This window comes from Globicephala melas, chromosome 15 (genome assembly GCF_963455315.2).
Source record: "Globicephala melas chromosome 15, mGloMel1.2, whole genome shotgun sequence".
Classification (NCBI taxonomy): domain Eukaryota; kingdom Metazoa; phylum Chordata; class Mammalia; order Artiodactyla; family Delphinidae; genus Globicephala; species Globicephala melas.
The window spans coordinates 78,758,911-78,780,129 of NC_083328.1; the positions used below are offsets into that span (position 1 = coordinate 78,758,911).

A 21,219-nucleotide genomic window follows, 5' to 3' on the forward strand; every position below is an offset into this window, starting at 1 on the left:
AGATGGGGCTGAAGGGAGAGGCGGGGTCGGCGGCGTCTGGGAAAAAAGTGAAATTTCCTCTCCATCTAAAATAAGCCCAGAGCCGGAAGAGACCGAGCGTTATCTCGGCGGGTGTGGGCGAGGTGCGGGGCAGGCAGGGGCAAGCTCTGGGTCCCGGAGGAGGGTCGGGGTCGGGACGAGAATGGGGGCGGGCGAGGCGGGCGGGAGAGGAGGGGAGGAGGAGGGTGAGCGCGTCCACGTGTGTCTGCCTGCGGGTGGCCACCGCCGGGCGCCGGCCCCGCGCGGCTCCTCCCCTCGCCCTCGCCCTCCCCACTCCCCCCTCCTCCTTCTCCTCCTGGGCCCCGGGAAGAGGCTGGGCTGGATCCCTGAGCAGCCGCCGCTCCTCCTCCGGGCAGGCTGGCTGATGAGTCAGCTGACGCCGGCGCTCCAGCCTCGCCTCACGGCGCTGCGCTCTCTGCGTTCCCCCAAAGTGGCTGCAAACCGGCCGCCCACTTAAAGGTTTTGAGGGACAGAGAAAGTGATGTGCGCCTTCTGAAGCCACGCGGGACCGCAACCGTAAACGCTTCACCTTGTCAACTTTCTCCTTCCACACCCCAAAGCCTTCTCTTGACCCTGGCCTCAGCCCTCCCCAAAGCCACTTAGGGTGCGTGCGCCTGGGTGAGGAAGGGGGTTGTCACTGGCTGTCCGGGATGGCTTCCAATTTTAATGACATAGTGAAGCAAGGGTACGTGAGGATCCGGAGCAGACGCCTAGGGGTAAGTATCGATCCTTTTTTTTTTCCCCTGCCCCCTGTTCACCGGGTCAATTGTCTTTATCTGTAGCCAGCATCCCTGGAGGGTGGAAGGAGATTCCCGGCAGCGCGCCGGAGAATTGCGCTGTGGTTTCTCAGCCTAAACCCACATCTCCTGGGGCTGCCACTGTAAGGCCAGGTCTAGGTATGTAATGGATCTATCTTTATCTCTCGGATGACTTGGCCTTCTGATGGTGGCCCTGTGGTCGGCTTCAGTAGCCACTGGAGCCCGTCTACTGGAAATAAATATTTCTCGGTAGCCATGGGAGTCAGAGCTGAGAAACCCGGGCGGGGTTGCTGAGCCCGCCGGATGCCCCCGGTGCCCCTCTTCCCACTCGCCGCCAACTTAACTTTTCTGGGGGATGGATGGACTGATTGAGGAAGGGCAGACGCTCTGAGTGTGAACAAGGTCAGGGACCCCCTGACCCCAGGGAGAAGTCTTTTCAGACTCCAGGTCCCGGACAGTGACCCACCCCTGGCCCAGGTGCTGGCAAAGGCGGTGTGGGTAGGTTCCATGGTCCTGAGCCTGGGTAGTGGATTCATTGCTGGAATACACACCGGATGCCCGCTGGAGGACTATTTAGGGTGGAACATAATACCTGGCACAGAGCAAGTGCTCCCTTGCTAAATATGTACTAAAAGGAAGAATGAATGAACCAGAGGCTACTTGTCAGGGATCGGATGTTGGCCCAGGGATGGCTTCTCTCTTTAAACCCCCTCTCTTTTGCCCTTTTCCCCTTTGCTCTTCATTGATGGACTTCAGAGAACTCATTCTGCTTCTCTTTGGGCTTGAGGGATGGCAAAGGAATTCTTGAGGGAGGTGGGGATACTGGAATGATTTTTTTTTTTTTTTAAATTTCAAACTACCTCATTTCTCTTTGCCTTGTGTCAAGTGCTGTTGCTGTTTTTGTTTATTGTGTGCTTTGGGGCGAGGGAGTTTGGGGAGAAAAGTTTACTTTCCTAATGTCTGAAAAAATAATGTCAGTAATGATGAAGAATGGCCACAGTGGGAATAGAGTTAATAGTAATAAATTGAACATCTTTCTCCACAAATATATGTCATTGGCACCTTTCTCTTATTTGGTCTTTGGACTTTTTTATGTACCAGATAATTTTACTGAAAATTGAAAGGCAATTTCACAGTGTTAAACAGTTAGGGAGGAAAACCTGCTGATGGGAAACATCTATAATTATTAAAAACTCTTACCTGATTTGTTTCTTTCTTCTTCCTTGCTTCCTTCCGTCTTCCCTTCCTCCCTCCGTCCCTCCCTCCCTTTCTTTCTCTCTCTCTCTCTCTTTTTTTCTTTCCCTGCTGGTTACCATGTTTTAGCAACTAGGCCCCATGTTATAGTGAATATATAAATATATAATTAGGGAGAAATGTGACAGAACTAACCAACCCCTATCAACTCTTAGTTTCCTTGGTTTTCTTTTTTGCTATGCAGATATTCTCATCAAGGGGACCAAGTATTGTTAGGGTACTTAACATAGTGACTTTCATGCAAAGGGCAAGAAATAAGAGGAACTTTATATTTTTTATAACCTTATGGTCCAGCCGACTGTTACAATGTTAAAAGGAGCATTAGAAAACACCATTCTAATTTTAGATTTACTCCATCATGTCAACTGAGGAAATTGATAAGAGACATCCATTCTGTGCTAGAGAGCATTCCAATAGAAAGAGGACATGAATTATTAATGCACAAAATGTGAATTATTCATAAGGCTCAGCGTTTATGCCAAATTGTGACACATGGTGATTTATTTGAAAGACTAGTTACCATAACTTTCTAGTTTATAGTAATTGAGACTTTTTTCTGTAATATTACTGACACTGTATAGTCCCGTGTGTGCCAGTGTTTACGGACAGATATTTGAAGCAGAAGGAAAGGAAATACAGTTTACTTTGCATCCCTTTATATTTTACAGTATCTTGGATGCCGACCAGAAGTGTACTTTCTCAGGATTTATTTATTGTGTCTGTGTTAACACTCAAATAGATTTTAGAATATTTATTGAATGATGGTTATTGCTCATGGAGAGAAAACGTCAAAAATATAATCAACAAAATCTGGTTTTATTTGTTCAGTTTGATTTTATCACCAGTTAATTTTCAAAAAGTGTCCTAATGATATAATTTATTTATATAAACTGAAGAGGCTGATTACATAATTGTCAGAAAGCACTGCTAACTAAAGTTTTATAATGGAGGCATCAAGAGGAATGCTTCAGGAAAACGGCACAGGGACCCTCCGTCCAAAGTAAGAAATGTTAGTGGTGTTAATCTAGGCTGCAGATAGCCTAGAACAGCAAGCAGCATGTGGAAGTCTTAAAGAGTTGAAGGGCTTTGTGTTAGGTACACAGTAGGCGCTCAGTTAGTGCACGTTGAACATGGATTGAACTACAGAGTGAAGGCCTGACTTTGCAATTCATAAGCCCCTTGAGGAGCTGATATGACATGGTGGTTTTATTAATGGAATTCAGACAAGTGTCTGTGGATTAGAACCATGTTTGGGAGGGTTTATAATTAAACAAGAAAACAACATTTCATCGTAAGCAGCTGGTGTGCCAGGGAATGACCCCTCAGATTTGATAAGAGAAGAAAAGAGAACAGATCTTCCTTCTATTACTCGTTAGCTCTATGACCCTTGACCTCTCTTGGCCTCAGTTTTCTTATCTGTACAATGAACACTATTTAGTGATGCTGTGAGCATTGGATAAGATAATATTTGTGAAAATGCAGTGAAAGCATACAGCATTGATTCTAATTTCATTATTTCTTTGGTGTAATCAGAGATGAGTTAGGATTGATGGAAGGATATAGGAATGATTGATTTTTTTAATCTTTCTATCTAAATGTGTCCAAAGGCATAAATGTTTATGCAGCTCTCGAACATTTTCATTGGATGCAGTTTTTTACAAATTATATACATGTAAGTGATTTTTTAGTGGGGCATGAAATAGTCTAAGACCATCCGCATTCAGACGGGTTGCAAATAAGTGGTCACCTTTAGTTGAGATACTAAGCAGCTTAAGTGATTAAACAATCAAATATTTGTAGACTTGTTTTTTTCTATAAACATCAAAAAGCTTAAAGAAATTCAACTGATTTAACTCAAAAGTCTCAGTATCTTCACATCTTTATTCTCTGGCTTCATCATCCGTTGGTTCATGGAGGTGTCAAGCTGGGCTCTGGGTGCAATACTTTTTCAGGATAATGTCGATGTTGCTGTTTTGAGGGCTGGGGAGGGGTGTGTCTACAATTATCTGGCAAATCCACAAAAGGCACTAAAAAATGTATTCTTAGAGGAATGGTGAACTAGGCAATTTGCACATCATTAACCTATCACGTGGCTTAGATGGCATCATATAACTAACTGCCCTCACTTGGTTTCTTCCTTTGCAACGGAGAGGATTTCCCAGTCAGTAATTGCTATGGCTTGTCCACCCTGCAAGTCTCAGAGTTTAAACTCACACCTGTTCACTTTATCTCCATGCAGTCCCCCTCGATTACCCGACTTTCAATAGCATCTCTGTGCTCTTATGTACCAAGGACCTTTTCTCCCGTCTAGCCTGCATCCTCATCTGGACGTCTCCTGGTCTCAATATGTCCAGCCACCCCTGATTTTTTCATCCAAACCTGCTTCTCCTGGAGTCTGCATCTCAGCCACTAGAGGTCCCAGTATTTCAGTTGCCCTGGTAAAAATCAGTCAAGCAAGCAAGCAAGCAAGCAGCAAACAATAAAAACTCAGCCCCCCTTCCCACTCCCTCCTTGTCACAACCCCACAGCCAGTTTATCGGGAGGTCTTGTAAGCTCTGTTTTGGAAACATGTCTAGAATCCGACTACCTCTCACATCATCTGCCACTGCCGCTCTGGCCCAAGCCCCCAAATATTGCAGAATAATAACCTCCTAATTTATCTCCCTCACTGCTCAGACCACCAAGAGTCACAGCCCTACGGCGGGCTCCGGGGCCCTGTGCTGACTCAGAATCTTTTATTTATTGATTTATCTTTGGCTGTGTTGGGTCTTCGTTGCTGCGCACGGGCTCTCTCTAGTTGCGGCGAGCGGGGGCCATGCCTCTCTGCGGTACGCGGGCCTCTCATTGCGGTAGCTTCACTTGTTGCGGAGCACGGGCTCTAGGCACGCGGGCTTCAGTAGTTGTGGCACGCGGGCTCAGTAGTTGTGGCTTGTGGGCTCTAGAGCGCAGGCTCAGTAGTTGTGGCGCACGGGCTCAGTAGTTGTGGTGCAGGGGGCTCAGTTGCTCCGCGGCATGTGGGATCTTCCCGGACCAGGGACCGAACCCGTGTCCCCTGCATTGGCAGGTGGATTCTCAACCACTGCGCCACCAGGGGAGTCCCCTGACTCAGAATCTTTTCTCTTGCTGTTCCCTCTGCTTGGAATGCTGTTTCCCCACGTTACCTCTTCCTGGCTGGCTCCTCACCTTCTTCAGCCTTTCCGCAAATGCCACCTTCTCATTCAGGCCTTCCAGCCACCCTATTTTATCTCTTCCCTCCTTCTCCCCCTATATCCCATTGTGTTTTTTCTCTCTAGACTTATCACCCCCTCACTTACCAGTCTGTATGTTTTACTTGTTGATTGCCTGTATCTCCCAAATGGTATGTGAAACTCCATGAGGGCTGAACCCCAGCGCCTGGAACAGTTTCCAGCATGGAGAAGCACTCGATGAAGATTTATTGAATGAATGAATCCATCACTACCTACTGGTTTAAGAGCATACGCTCTGACATGAGACTGTTAAAATCCCAATTCAGCGACTGGTTATGTGACTTTGGGTGAGTTATTCAGCATTTATAAGCCTCAGTCTTCTGTAATAATAGGGAGACTCGTAATATCCACCTAATAGAGGATTCTCATAAAAGGCTTAACACGATGCTTGACACAGTGGAAACCCAATTCATGTTTATTACTGCTCTCTCTACTACGGGTGCTGTTCGAGGTTGATGATGCTTACATGGTTGTTATTTTCATCTCTTTCACTGCAATAGCTCTCATCCTCAAAGACCTTGCTCTTTAGTTAGGAAAACAAAACTTAATATCCGTGAAATAATTAATGTACAAGCACCGATGTTAGGCTATGGAAGGGATATTTGCCTTTGTAGGATTTTTCATGATCCTTAGATAAATGGCAAAGGTATCAGGACCAGAGAAACCCATCTCCATGTAACTTTGGTTTGAGCAAGCTCATCATACTAGTGCATAACTGTTAATTTGGGGATCTTTTTTTTGGGTGGCAGAGTAGATTCGAAAAACTGGTTAATTAATGGCCAAATTTTAGGCAGAAATATTTTCTCACTCCTTTGTTTCTCTGTTGCACTTGACCCAGTATGCCAAAGAGGTTTCATATTTCATTTAGGGTTTTAGATTTATAGATGATCAGGGATCTGTGCATTTTTAATGATATCGTGGCAAAGTTATATTCATAACATCAAAATCATAGGAATTGGGGCTTCCCTGGTAACGCAGTGGTTGAGAGTCCACCTGCCGATGCAGGGGACACGGGTTCGTGCCCTGGTCCGGGAAGATCCCACATGCTGCGGAGCGACTGGGCCCGTGAGCCATGGCCGCTGAGCCTGCGCGTCCGGAGCCTGTGCTCCGTGGCGGGAGAGGCCACAGCAGTGAGAGGCCCGCGTACCGCAAAAAAAAAATCATAGGAATTGAATAAATTCATCATGTACCATCAGTACATGAGTGTATGTACACACACATGCACACAAACACATACAACCATTCAGTAAGATGGTTCATGAGAAGCATCCTTTTCCTTCCTCAAGGAAAAGAGAGTCTGGGGCTAACTTCCAGTAGTGAAATTTACGGTCAGTTAGACTGAATACACTTGCTAAGTATTGCCTAAGAGTACTCAGTATTTTAGCCCCATTTGAATCAGCTTCCCTGGTTTCCATGTCGGAAGTGCTTTCCAGCTGGTATTTTAGTCATCTTTATTCAATGGTCCTTGTGGATGGTAGGATTAATTATGCATAAAGTCAGCCTTTAATCATCCCCAAAACTGATTTAAGGAAAGAATGGCCAATTTAGTGATTTTGTGTGTAGGCATAAACCAAATTACTTGTGTGATGATTTTCCCCACATCTGCCAATGTATTTTTTTATGATATTCATTAGATGGCTAGAAATATTTATTTTTTAAGCAGCTTTGTAATTTTTGTGGATCATTATCTTTGGTATTTTAAGAATTTAGTTTTCATTTGGGATATATTTGATTTCATTTATTTTATCATGCATCAAATGTTTATTGAGTGAATATTCATTTTAAGAAGCTCAGGGAAAACCACCTTAAATAAGACAGATACAGTCGACCTCCTCAAGGAATTGACAGTCTATTTGTGGAATGGTATTGTTAACATGAGATTAATATATTCACTCTAGTTAAGGATGAATTAGTTTGAGTAACGGGTCAAATATTGAAGTGAAAAGACATCTGCAGGTATCTCCAGTTTCATTTTCATGAAACGAGGAAGGGGAAATTTGATTTTCCTCTTCCTCTAGGAATTTGATCCCGGTTGGGTGGAAATAAAATTTTGGGGGATTCCAAGCCAGGAAGAGATTAGGATGCCTCCCTGCTGCAAACCCCTGTTTCTGTGAAATTCAAAATGAAATTGGGAGTTTAGAAATGCCACAGATATATGTGAATGTTGAAGTTAAAATAGCTTTTTTCTAGAATGCAGATGCCTACATTTTGGATGAGTATCAGGAAGCTGATTTTTTCGGAGCAGTTGGGGGGCTGTGTTTATTTCTTTAGTGTTCTGAGCCTCTGTTGATGCCCTGGGTCTCAGAGAACATAAATGTTAGCCATGTGTACTGTGTTATGGATAAGATGCAAATGGTGACTTCATAGCTTTTATGAGATTCTTAGAGAGATCAGGACTTTTGTGTCCCAAACCCTGTCACCTCCCACCCTCCACAATTTCCAAAAAGGTTAAGAACCACTGTCTCATTTTTTTAAATTAAATTTTTAGATTTTAGGTAATAGTAGGTTCACATGAGGTGTAAGAAATAATACAGAGAGATTTCTCATGCCCTTTACCCAGTTTCTCCCAATGGTAACATCCTTCAAATCCCTGGTATCACAATCAGGATACTGATATTGGTACCATCAAGATACAAAGCATTCCCTCATGACAGGGTCCTTCGTGTTGTTCTTTTATAGTTGCCCCTTCTGCTCCCCCTTCCCATAACTGTAAAGCCCTGACAACCACAAATCTGTTTTCCATTTTTATAGTTTTATCATTTCAAAAATATTATATAAATGGAACCATACAGTGTGTAATGTTTGGGGATTTTTTTTTTTAACTCAGCATAATTCTCTGGAATTGTCGTGGTTGTCTTCAGTATTGTGGGTATCAAAGTTTCATTCCTTTTTATTGCTAAGTTGTATTCTGGGATATGGATGTGCCATAGTTTGCGTAGCCATTCATCCACTGAAGGACATTTGGGGGTGGTTTCCAGTGATATAAACATTTGGGTCTGGGTTTCTGTGCAAACGTAAGTTTTCATACCTCTAGGGAAATGCCCAGGAGTACAATTGCTGTGTTGTATTGGTAGGTACATGTTCAGTTTTTCAGGAAACCGCCAGGCTGTTTTTCACAGTGGTTGGACCATTTTACATTCACACCAGCAACGCGTGAGTGATCCAGTTTCTCCGCATCCTCGCCAGCATTTGGTGTTGCCCCCCAGTTTTTGGTGCGTCAGTTTTGGTTTAGACGTTCTGATGTGTGTATATTGACATCTCCTTGTGATGATGAGATGATGATTGACATCTCCTTGTGATGCTGAACATTTTTTCGTGTTCTGATTTGCGATCTGTACATACATTTTGGTAAAATGCCTAGTCATGTCTTTTGCCCATTTTCTTTCTTTCTTTTTTTTTTTTTTTGCGGTACGCGGGCCTCTCCCTGTTGTGGCCTCTCCCGTTGCGGAGCACAGGCTCCGGACGCGCAGGCCTAGCGGCCATGATTCGCGGGCCCAGCTGCTCCGCGGCATGTGGAATCCTCCCGGACCGGGGCATGAACCCGCGTCCCCTGCATCGGCAGGCAGACTCCCAACCACTGCGCCACCAGGGAAGCCCAGCCCATTTTCTAATTGGGTTGGTTGCTTTTAACTGTTGAGTTTTGAGAGTTCTCTGTATGTTCTAGATATTAATCCTTTTCAGACATGTGGTTTGCAAACGTTTTCTCTAAGTATGTAGCTTATTATTTTAATCCTTTTAACAAGGTCTATCACAGGGCAGAAATTTTTAAGTTTGATGGAGTCCAATTTATCAGGGGTTTTTTTCCCTTTTGGTACTAATGCTTTGTCCAGCCCAAGATCCCAACTATTTTTTCTACTTTTTTTCTTTCCTACGATAAATATTTTATAGTTTTACCTTTTACATTTATGTCCATGGTCCATTTTGAGTCAGTTTTTATATCCAGTGTGCATTTTAGGTGGAGGTTCATTTTCCTCCTACGGAGGTCCTGTCTTTTCTCCATTGAGCATACTTACGTGTATCTATTCCTAGGTCCTCTACTCTCTTCCGTTGTTTTGTGTGCCTCCATTGTACAGTGATATGTCTACATGTGTAGCTGTACAGTGTCTTGAAACAGGGTAAACTGGTTCCTCCCACTTTATTTTTCTTTTTCAAAATTGTTTTAGGTATTTTAGGTCCTTTGGTTTCAATATGAATTTTCAAATAGTCTTGACTATAACTACTACAAGTCTAGCTGGGACCCTCCCTCCCTCCTTCCCTTCCTTCCTTCCTTCCTTCCTTCCTTCCTTCCTTCCTCCTTCCTTCCTTCCTCTGTTGAATTGGTGCATTTTTAGAATAGTCTTGACAATAACTACTACAAATCTTGCTGGGACACTTTCTCTTTCTTTCTTTCCTGCCTTCCTTCTTCCCTCCCTCCCTTCCTTCTTTCATTCATAATTGAATTGGTGCATTATTTTTTTCCTTGGTGGACATAGCGTACATTTGGGACTCACACTTCAGTTTGGATCTCAACTTGGCCACTTACTGACTTTGTGGCCTTGGGGAAATTGCTTACTCTTTCCGAAATTTAGCTTCCTCATGTACAAAAATGAGGATAATAATATGCTTCTCATAAAAGATATCAAACTCTTAATCCTGTGCTGACTCACCAGTAGAAACTTCATGAAGGTCTGTAATGTTGATTTTTATTTTTTATTGTTAAGAGATTGAGGTGATATTTGTTGTTTGTTGTCTGTAAGAACCATAAACTGGTAGAAATTAATTCACTCGTATCTCAGCAGAAGAGGCACGGCTTTGGTAATGAACAACAGGTAGCATTGTACTTTCCTCTTGACGTTAACTTTAGCGATTCATTTTTATAACATCGGGTTTATTTAGGAGCCACTGATGAAACACTGTATTAGAAAATATGTAGTTGCATATGTTCGACAAAAAAGGCAGACCTTTGATTAAAGATTGACCATCATATTTTTGCTTATTAGCTCTAGACGTCTTCCCCAAATGTGAGAATCATGTCTTGAGAGACCATTTTAGGGCAGTAAACAACATTGAATCATAAAATGAGAAAAAGTGCTACTTCTTATTTAACTCAGCTTAAGGAGCTGTCGGCTAGGAGGCCTTTTAATAGAAAACCATACTTAGGTGCAGAGTCTTCAAAAGTATCATATTTTATTGTGTTCGTTAACATTATATTGTATTACATTTTACATTTACCTTCAAGTGATACTGCTTTTCCATTTACGATAAGAATATATAGTTTCCTCTTTAAATAAATTTATTTAATTTAAAAAGCGAAGTTTTAAAATAGATAATTAACACATAGTGCAAGTGTTACAATGAAGCAGCAAAAACTGTTGGGGTAGGTGGTGGAACTGAGATGCAGCACAAATCCAACTGGTGGGCTGTGTGTGACTGAAGTTTGGGAAACACAGGATGATTGTACTTATCTTTTTAAGTGGGTTTTGTGAAAAATTCTTCACTTGTGGCTGCCGTATGGCTTGATTCCATACAAATATATTGAAAATCGGGTTCTAAGAAAAGATATCCCATGTACTCAATACCGTCCTCTAAGGAACTTCCGTCTGATATGACTATGGGTATGTGTGTCCCTTCCCACCCCCAACTCCCCCAAACCCACAAACTTGTCTCAATTTGCCTAAGTTTTTATTTTATCTTCCCTTAATTCATTTATACCATGAATACTTTAGTGGTTAACAGAAAGAGAAATTAGCCTATCTTATGAATGGACTACTAACTCAAATTCAATTAAAACACGAGCTTGAGTTCAAAGCTTTTACTTACTACAGGTTACACTATTCAGGAAAGTGCTGTAGTCTTAAAATGCATTTTATTATCTTAATACCACACATTACCTTAATAAAAGAAAATGATTTCTAAAAAACTTTGAGAAATCATACCTCTTTGAATCCCCTAGTGAAAGAGTTCATTGACTTTTCATATGAACAATTTCTTCAGATTTCCAGCTTTCCATTTACCAATAGCAGGTATTTTAGCTCATTTGCCAAAGAACCACTTTTTGAGCCTGGGTTGTATTTCACCAACAGTGACCCCAAATCTAGATGTTATGAAACTAGTCTGGTCTTCAACATCCATTAATTCAGATGGAAAATGTTGTGTGAAGTGTGGTTGGAAAGGAACATTCCCGGGGACTCGGCCCCAGGAGAGGTCTTCATCCATTTGAATCCATCGTCTCCATTGATGGATGATTTTTCTCTGATTTTCTTCCGGCTGGCCCTCTCTTGGTGTCCAGATTTTAGCCTTATATTTCCTACCTGAGACCAACCTATATGGATCATCACATCCAAAGTTTTCCCCTCGCATCCCTCTAGAATATTGTCCTTATTTTTGTGCCAGATACATTTTTTAAAAAATTTATTTCTTTGTAGAGTATGTCTTCTCCCACTAGGCTGTAAGTTCTGCGAGACCAGAGACCTTGGCTATCTTATTCACTGCTGTATCCCCAGCTCTTAGCCTATGGTAAATGCTCAATATTTGCTGATTGAATGAATAAATGATTTTACTGCAGGTCAGAATAATGGAATGAGACATTCAAGAAGACAAGGAGAAAACTGTGCCTATGTCCCACCTGATTCTGTGGTGTTTTCTATTTTTGAGTGGTAGGATGTTCTAAGATGTCTCATAATTGCTACTGGTATGTAATCTGCAAATTCAGTACCAGGGAATTCAGCAATTAACGCTCGAGGTTTGAGTTGGCCCCCTTAAAATTAAATTTTATTTGATGTTTTTTGGAATAGGTAATATGTGTACTTGGTACAAAATTCAAAGGTACAAAATTTCTACATTGAACAGGAAGATTCTTTTCATCCTTGTCCCTAGGAATCATCTAGTTTCCTTCCACAGAAGCAACCACTGTGAATAGTTTATTCCAGAAGAGTCTATGTATAAAAACTTTTTTGTGTGTGTGCATGAATGTATGTGTGTACATGATATATATAATTACATACTCATCTGAGCTGTGCTTTTCTTATTTAGCAACATATCATTTCTTTCAATCATCAGAATTCCAGTGTACGGGTATGTTTGCTGTATTTGCTTGCTTATTTATCCATTCTTCCTTCTTTCCTTTCTTCCTTTTACTTACTATTAAATATGTGCAGGAAGTAGGAGTTTTTATGTCCATTTTACAGATCAAAAGACTGAATTAACTGTGATGTTAAATTTTTGTGCAAGTCACACGTGGCAGCGCCTAAGTTTGTGTTCAGGCTGCTTCTCTCTTGTGGAGCATCTGAGTAATTCCTTTTTCCCTGTTACAGACAGTGCTGCAAACCCCCCCCCCCCATCTCATCCCATGAAAAGCATATTGGTGAATAGATTCCTAGAAGTGGACTTATTGTCCAAAGCATATTCACATGTAAAATTTTATCAAAGTTGCCTTGGAGGATGTTCCCAGAAATCTGTGAACCCATCCCTTTCCTCCCACTTTGCAAAAGTGTGCTTTGAGAGCTGTTTCAAGATTCTGCTAATCCAGTAGGTGAAAAGTGAATCTGTTTTGTACATAGATTTTCTCAAGCATGATGCTGAGTTCTTGGCAATTTTATAATTAGAATCTTTCCAGTTTTGCAGTCTTTTTTCTTTTAGGAATGACATTTACACAATTTAAAAAGTAGTTGTTAAGTAAGGATTTAGAAACACATAAACGATGATTTATTTTCTTAGAACAGCACCTTCCTGGGAAATGCTGTGTCAAATCTTTGACCTAGAAGATATGATAAATCATATGTTAACTGTGGCTGTGTTTGTTATTTTTATTCTGAAGTTAAAATGATAAAACTGAAAATTTGCTCAACATACATTGGGTAAAAAAATATGTTTATTGAATCAAACAAATGCATAGTAACTAATGTTGCCCAATCAATATATTTATTAACCCACTCAATCTTGTAAGATGCTTCAAGTGGGTCCACCTGGGAGGAGGGATGATAGACTAGCATCTCTGCCCATAGTAAATGCTCAATAAACATTTAAGTAAAGGAATAAAACCCTGAAATAACATTTTGCATATTCAGTTATGAAACAGACAGTAGCCCTAACATCTCACGAGTACGTATATCCACAAATCCTAAGAGTTTTGAGGAATTCTATTGGGTGATGTTTGTTGGTAGCCCTTTTGCAGTATCCAAACTGCAGTCCTCGGCACAGGACAAACATGTGGAGACGAGGAACCTGGCTGGAATAAGAATGGCCTGATTTTTTTCCCCTGTCCTGCTGCTGGCCCTCTGCTGCGACCAAAGCGTGTCACTGACCTTCTCACGCCTCAGCTTCCGCTGTGGCAAGATGGAGATACAAATGTCTGAGCTCCCTCTCTTCCCACCTGTCTGCCTCTGAGCCAGAAGCATGATTGTGGATGTGAAGAGCATGCCCAAGCACACACAATATCCCATTTAGTCCCAAATTGGTCTCTGCAGTGCCCTGCTCTAGGCCACCTGAGTGGAAAATAGCAGAGAAGACTTTGGATGCCACTGTGCTGCTATGACTGTGTCAGACCACAAAACAAGAACAGATGACTTGAAAAACAATTATTTTTTATGATTTACTTTGGATTTCAAAAGGCAGTGTTGAATTTCTGACAAGAAAGGAAGGAAGGAAGGAAGAAGGAGGAAGGAAGGAAGGAAAGAAGGAAGGAAAGAAGGAGAAACAGGCCCACACTACCTACAATGAAAGATGGCTTTTGCATATATGAAGTCTTTTTAATTTACTAGTGTTTTGCATTACGTGTACATGGTGAAGGAAACAAGGCAAAAAAAGATAGCATGAAGAGGGAAGTTCCCTCCTACGCCAGACTTGACTCCATTTCCAGGCAATTCTAGTCAGATTCTTGTATATTTGTATGGCGATATGTATATGCCTCTATATATGTATAGGCATATATAAAAATGCATGTGTTTTTGTGTGTGTATAATTTGCTTTGCACATCATATTATTAAGTACTGTTATATACTCTGTCCCTGTTCTTTTTTTTTTTGGCGGTACGCCGGCCTCTCACTGCTGTGGCCTCTCCCGTTGCGGAGCCCAGGCTCCGGACGCGCAGGCTCAGCGGCCATGGCTCACGGGCGCAGCCGCTCCACGGCATGTGGGATCTTCCAGGACCGGGGCACGAACCCGCGTCCCCTGCATCGGCAGGCGGACTCTCAACCACTGCGCCACCAGGGAAGCCCTGTCCCTGTTCTTTTTAACTTAGCACTTTAACGTAGCACTTTTCAGACAATTTTATAGATACCCAGTATTCACTTATTTGGCTGTCCCATGATTTCTTTAATTTGCTCACACTAATATTGGACATTTTAATATAGTTTCTAATTTTTGCTAATTAAACAATGAAGCAGTAAACATCCTTGTGCATGCACGTATGCATACATGATACTATATTTTTCTAAGATAAGTTCTAAAAAGGAAGTTGCTCTTACAAATTTGTGTATATTTAGAATTTTGATAAATAGATCTAGTTTTCCTTCAAAGAGGTTGTACCAGGTATACTTCCACCGAGAGTGTCCAGAAATATTTGTTTCTGCCAGTCCTCACTTGGGGTGTGTTTCAACTCTGTGAGCCTGTGTGTGTGTGTGTGTGTGTGTGTGTGTGTGTGTGTGTGTGTGTTTAACTTTGGAAGGATATTCTCCTGCTCAGTCCTCCACTCCCCAAATTTATTCTGCTTACAGCAAACTGATTACCTAGTAATCTAATCTAATTCTATCCTACCTCTACTTTAAAACTCTCTAATGCCTTCTCCTTACACATAAATATTCTGCAATGTACTTAAGACACTCTGCGTGATCTAGACCCTGCCATATCTCATCCCACCCAAGTCAGTTCTCAAATCATTGCACCCCCAAGTCAGTACTCAAGCCAAACTTACCTACTTTAGTTCCTCCGGTGGCCAAGCTCTCTTTCCTCTGTTACTGCCCTTACACATGTATTTTCACTGATCAGAAAATTCTTCCTCTTACTTTCTCTACTTCTTTCTCATCCTGAAATCTCAGCTGGGATGTTATTGATCCAGAGATGCTTTTCCCAGCACCATCCCACATCTAAATGCCGGGAAAAGCCAGTCGCCACATGTGGATCTTTAAATTTAAATTAATTAAAATCAAATAAAATTTTAAAAATTCAGTTCCTTAATGACACTAGCCACTTTCAAGTGCTCAATAGCGACATTTTGTTAGTGGCTACCATGTCGGGCAGCACAGATATAGAATGTTTCCATCATTTTTGAGAATTCTGTTGGACAGTGCTGCCTTAATTTCTTCGTAACACTCATGGCTGTTTTAAAGTATGTGATTGAACACGTTGTTTTGATGGTTTTACCCTCATTCGTCTGTGAGCCCCACAAGGGTACAGCTTATTCTTGTCTTGCTTCTTGCTTTTTTCTTATAGTAGGGGTTCAATAAGTATTTGTTGAATGAATGACTGAGTGAATTAAAGAATTCCTCCAAGCTCTTAACTTTATTGTTGTGCCTTATTGATCAGCAGGCCTTCTGGGAAGGGGCTGAATGTTCCATGCTTTTATCCAAGTCTGCTTCAACGTTCCAGTTAGATACCTTAGCGGGACCCTAGTTCTTTCACCACCAACATCATGGAGACTTTTTCTCATTGGGCTTGCCGTTTCAGCATCCATTGCCTAACTGTGGAAAGGTTGACTGGGATTGGGCTAGACCGGTGTAGTGGCATTGGAGTGTGCTCCCAGATCTCCACCCGTCTCTTCCAGGACTGAAGGCTTCCGTCCCCGCACTGGGAGTGCTATGAGTGTTGTAGACAGACAGCTTGCAGCCAATGCTGAAGAGAGCTACCTGACCAAAGCCAAGCCCCTTTCCTGGGGCGCAGCCTACACTCATTGACTGCCCCAGTTTGGGACAACTCTGCAGGCATCCAGGTTCCTGGGTGCAGATGGATGCATTGCGGAGAGTGCATCACAGCTGACCTGCGTCCTTTTTTTTTTTTTTTTTTGCTGTACGCGGGCCTCTCACTGTTGTGGCCTCTCCCGTTGCAGAGCACAGGCTCCGGACGCGCAGGCTCAGCAGCCATGGCTCACGGGCCCAGCCGCTTCGCTGCATGTGGAATCTTCCTGGACCGGGGCATGAACCCGCGTCCCCTGCATCGGCAGGCGGACTCTCAACCACTGCACCACCAGGGAAGCCCTGACCTGCATCCTTGACGACCTCCTAGGTGTTGCTTCCAGAGCCCTCCCCACGAAACATTCTGAACGCAAATTTCCTTCTTAGAATCTGCTTTCTGCTAAACCCAACTTGCAGCAACTTGATTTGTAATTGCAAACCTGCAGCCTTAGCTCAGCCTTCCAAAGAGGGAGCCAAGACCTTTTGCCAGAATGTGTTTTGCTTGATTTGCTGGCCCATGGTTTCTCCCTGTATTTTACGCGGTGTTCTCAAGACCAAAATGGTGGACTTCCTTGGTGGCGCAGTGGTTGAGAATCTGCCTGCCAATGCAGAGGAAGCGGGTTCGAGCCCTGGCTTGGGAGGATTCCCCCATGCGGCGGAGCAACTAGGCCCGTGAGCCACAACTACTGAGTCTGCGCGTCTGGAGCCTGTGCTCCATAACAAAAGAGGCCGCGATAGTGAGAGGCCTGTGCACCGCGATGAAGAATGGCCCCCGCTTGCCGCAAATAGAGAAAGCCCTCACACAGAAATGACCCAGCATAGCCAACAAATAAATAAATACAAAAAAACCCCCAAAAATGGTCCTTTAATTTACTTTTCAAAAAATGAAAGTTCGATGGCTCATTTCATTTTTTTAAAAAAATTAACTAATTAATTTTGGGCTGCATTGGGTCTTTGTTGCTGCGCGTGGGCTTTCTCTAGTTGCAGCGAGCGGAGGCTACTCTTTGTTGCGGTGCACAGGCTTCTCACTGCGGTGGCTTCTCTTGTCGTGGAGCACGGGCTCTAGGCACGTGGGCTTCAGTAGTTGCAGCACTCGGGCTCAGTAGTTGTGGCGCACGGGCTTAGTTGTTTCGCGGCATGTGGGATCTTCCCGGACCAGGGCTTGAACCCGTGTGCCCTGCGTTGGCAGGCGGATTCTCAACCACTGCGCCACCAGGGAAGTCCCATTTCATTTCTTATGTTGTTAAAATGCACCGGTCTCTTCAGCAGACTCATCTAATGAATGAATTAGGAAAATACCTCCACTGGTTCATTACATTGAATTTGGACTTGGTAAATTATTAATATCAACCATGGTTTTCTCTGGGAGGAAGAAGCTCCAGATAAGCAGTAGATAAGATTTATATGCAAATCACTTTAGCTTTTTTTTGCTTGAAAGGCCTGACGGCAGTTCTTTTTCCTGAGTACTTGTTTACACCATCCTAAAAGGAGAATTCCGATTATAGCTTCTTGTAGCCAGAGGGAAGGAAGATGCTTTTGTCTGCGGATTTGAGTCTACTTTAATCCTGAAAGGGGCGTAGCCCACTCATGGAGAGGAGACAATCTGATTTTTCTTTAAAACTGTCAATTTCATTGGGCAACTGTGAATTTCTGGAGAACATTTGTAACATAAATGGAGCTCCAGAAGACATGCTGACGGGCAGATGTTTCAAGATTGATTAAAGATTTAGAAAGAAGTATATTTCCCCGGGCTGCTGGACTACCTTTCAATGAGATTGACAGGTTTTACACATGGGATTAAAAAAGTTCTTTATCATACAGAAATAAATTTCTTAAGTTAAATCCGTTTGAGAGAGATGGATACAGGATAAAGTGTGTGTGAAGCAGATTGGACATTTTACTGGTGTTTAACTTCGAAGCTTATTTTTCAGAGATAGATGAAATTGGATCTTTCAAAGACGAAAAAGTCATTTTGTTAGACTAATTTCTCTAATATTAAAGAAGGGGTCAGCTCCCCGTCAGTTAAGGTCATGCATTCCAGGGATTTGTAATCGTGATTTTTAGATGGGTATTTAGGCATATGGAGTTAGAAATGAGCAGATTTTCATTTTATCTTGTAAAGGTTCAAATGGAGAAAGGCATTGGCATGTTAGTTGGAGAAACGACCAACAAGGAGAATATAAGGGTTATTCAAAGAATATTTCTCACTATTCTGTGATCTAGGCATGCAAGTGAAGATTATATTAAATTTAAGGGGTAACATATAAAAAGAATAATATCAATTCAAGTTTTGAAACCAGAGGGGAGAGAAAAGGCCAGAATGATAAGACATTCATGGTGCGAAGAGATTTGATATGAACTCGTTTGATCCCTGTATTTTGCGGATGGGGAAACTGAAGCCAGGAGCAATTTCATGACTCCTCCGAGGCTCTGGCCCCTCAGAAATCATATTTTTAAGCTACAGTGTGGAATCTACAATGTGGAATTATCCTGATATATTGTGAAGTGTGCAAAAAAGCAAGTGGCAGAAACAAAGAGGGATTTTGGCACAGAGGTGTGCACATGAGTATTTCTGCATGGGAGTAGATGAAGGACGGAATAGTTCTGGTCATAACTCTTGGAAAGTAACTGTGCTTTCCTCTAAGAAGTAGAACACTGGAGGTAAAGTGAGGTGGGTGGTCATTTGCTTCTTAAATTTTATGCTTTTTAATTTATTTATCTATCCATTTGTTTGTTTATACACATTCATACCTTTTGTAGTGCAATAAAAATAGTATCACGACCCTAATTGGGCAGAGATGGAGGATAGCAGTTGGAAGATAAGACTTTTTTATTAGTGAACTCATCTTACTTAAAATATATTGAAATTCATTCTCCGCATGACAAGGGCATATCCTCATGTATTGTCTTGTCCTGAAAGACATGGTCCAGTAACATCACTGACCTTTTCTCTCCTGTATCTCTTGGAACTCGGAAGAGCGACAGATTACGTTCATTCCTATGTAAAGTCATCACATATGACTTTCACTGTATATTTTCTTTTGCAGGAGAGAAAGCTCGGCTACGTGGCTTTCTGCACCTTAACGTAATCATTATGGCTTTGACCAAAACACTGTGAGACATCCTCACAATTCTAATGAAATATATTTTCCTTTAGTGATCACTATTGACGTTTTCATTAGGAGCATTGAGAGCTCAGGCTTTCAGCAGCATCTCACGGTCATAAATTGGAGGATTAAGTGGTCTTTTTACATATCATAAAGTTTATCAAGGGAACAACAGCTCTAGTTTGTCAAGAGAGAAAGATGGTGTTTGGATTCTATACTTAAATACGTAAGCATGGCAACTTCGTCAATGAGAGACTGTGGTCGGACTGGACAAAGGGGAGAAGAAAGTTGGGTCAGATTTTCAGAACAAATCACACTGATTTGGAATTTCAGTATATCTTGATAATTTGTTCACTTCCAATTCTCTGTGCCATTTTACAAGTGTTGATGTTCACTCTTATGTAGCAAAATTACATCCAATATTTCAGACCCAAGGTCTTGGTGAACCGTTTAATTTGTATAACCCAAGTCCTTTGTTTAGGACAATAATAGAATGCAGGGAAGGAGAGAGGGAATCTTGTCACTTTGAGCTGGGTTTATAAAGGTTTTTTTCCAAAAGCTATTGAATAGTATTTTTGTAGGTTTTGGCCCTACAGCCAAATAAAGATTTTTCTGTGGAAGCATAATGCCATCTAATTACCATGTCAGTGTGGTTGGTTGTAATTTGGACGTAGAAATATTGATAGAAATTATTGTGAGCTCTATGAATCAATATACTGAATTTGCACCTCACAGTAGTAGGACACTTAATAATAGTTGGTGCCACTAGGCAAAACATTATATACGTGTACAGGGGAGTTAGTTACTACTCGTGACGCCATTTTATAGATGAACAGAGTAAGGGTCAGAACACTGACGTAGCTTGTTCAAGGTCATATGGCCGACCAAGATGAACCTGGAATTGAGCTTGGCATTTCCTTAGCTCTTAATTTAACTCTTGGAATAACATTTAATCATTGGTATTACTCTCTTTGGAAGGAGAGTGAAGATTCTTAAGTGCCATGCTAGATTTTCTGCATTCATCATCTTTCTGGGTCTCTCTAAGGCACATGTTGTTATAGCTTCATTTAAAGTTTCAGGAAACTCAAGATCAAAGAAGTCAGAAGTTGTCCAGAATCACAGAAATGATCAATGACCAAAAGCAGAATCTGAACTCCTAGCTGTGGTCCCACCGTCCATGCTAGTCCTGTTACTTATACCAACACGGATGCAGTGAACCCAGAATGTTGGTACATTTCATCAGGATGTTGTATGGATGAGAGAGCGTGTTGAATCACGCATCACCTGCAGAGACTGCTTCTGGGATGTTCTGCTCCTGCTACAGTTACTGTAGTACCGTTGAGTCAATATTCGTGGAATGATTGTTAAGTGGGAGAAGTCACCGCTTCCATGGTCTCTGGCCAGTTTGAAAGGACCTCTCTACCATTGGTAAAATTAAGGCACAGAGAGATGAAATAATTTACCAAGGTCACACAGACAAGACACCCACATCTGTTTCTATGATTAACCACACTACTTGACTAAATAGATAGCATAATGGTCAAATCTGGGTTTGAATTCAGTCTCAAACCTTTAAGATGTACTGTCATTGTCGTCATTTTACAGGTGAAGGATTTAGGCTTACAGGGAATGCATAATCTACTCAGGGTTGCCCTACTAGTACCAGGAAAAGCAAGAGGTTCAGACCTATGCCTTTCTCTGCGTAATCTTTTTTTTTTTTTTTTTTTTTTTTTTGCGATATGCGGGCCTCTCACTGCTGGGGCCTCTCCCGTTGCGGAGCACAGGCTCCGGACGCGCAGGCCCGGCAGCCACGGCACACGGGCCCAGCCGCTCCGCGGCACGTGGGATCTTCCCGGACCGGGGCACGAACCCGCGTCCCATGCATCGGCAGGCGGACTCTCAACCACTGCGCCACCAGGGAAGCCCTCTCTGCATAATCTTTATAATA

The 21,219-nt window shown here is 42.3% G+C and overlaps 1 protein-coding gene across 1 annotated transcript in view; it reads left to right on the forward strand.

Annotated features, from left to right (window-relative positions):
• The first annotated feature begins 363 nt into the window (after nt 1–363).
• The window catches only part of DOK5 (docking protein 5), a 141,098-nt gene continuing 120,242 nt past the window's right edge, over nt 364–21,219 (forward strand). Inside the window, exon 1 of the mRNA XM_030839141.2 lies at nt 364–755. Within this exon, the coding sequence (XP_030695001.1) occupies nt 690–755 (66 nt within the window). The 5' untranslated portion in view covers nt 364–689. The remainder of the gene's footprint in view (nt 756–21,219) is intronic.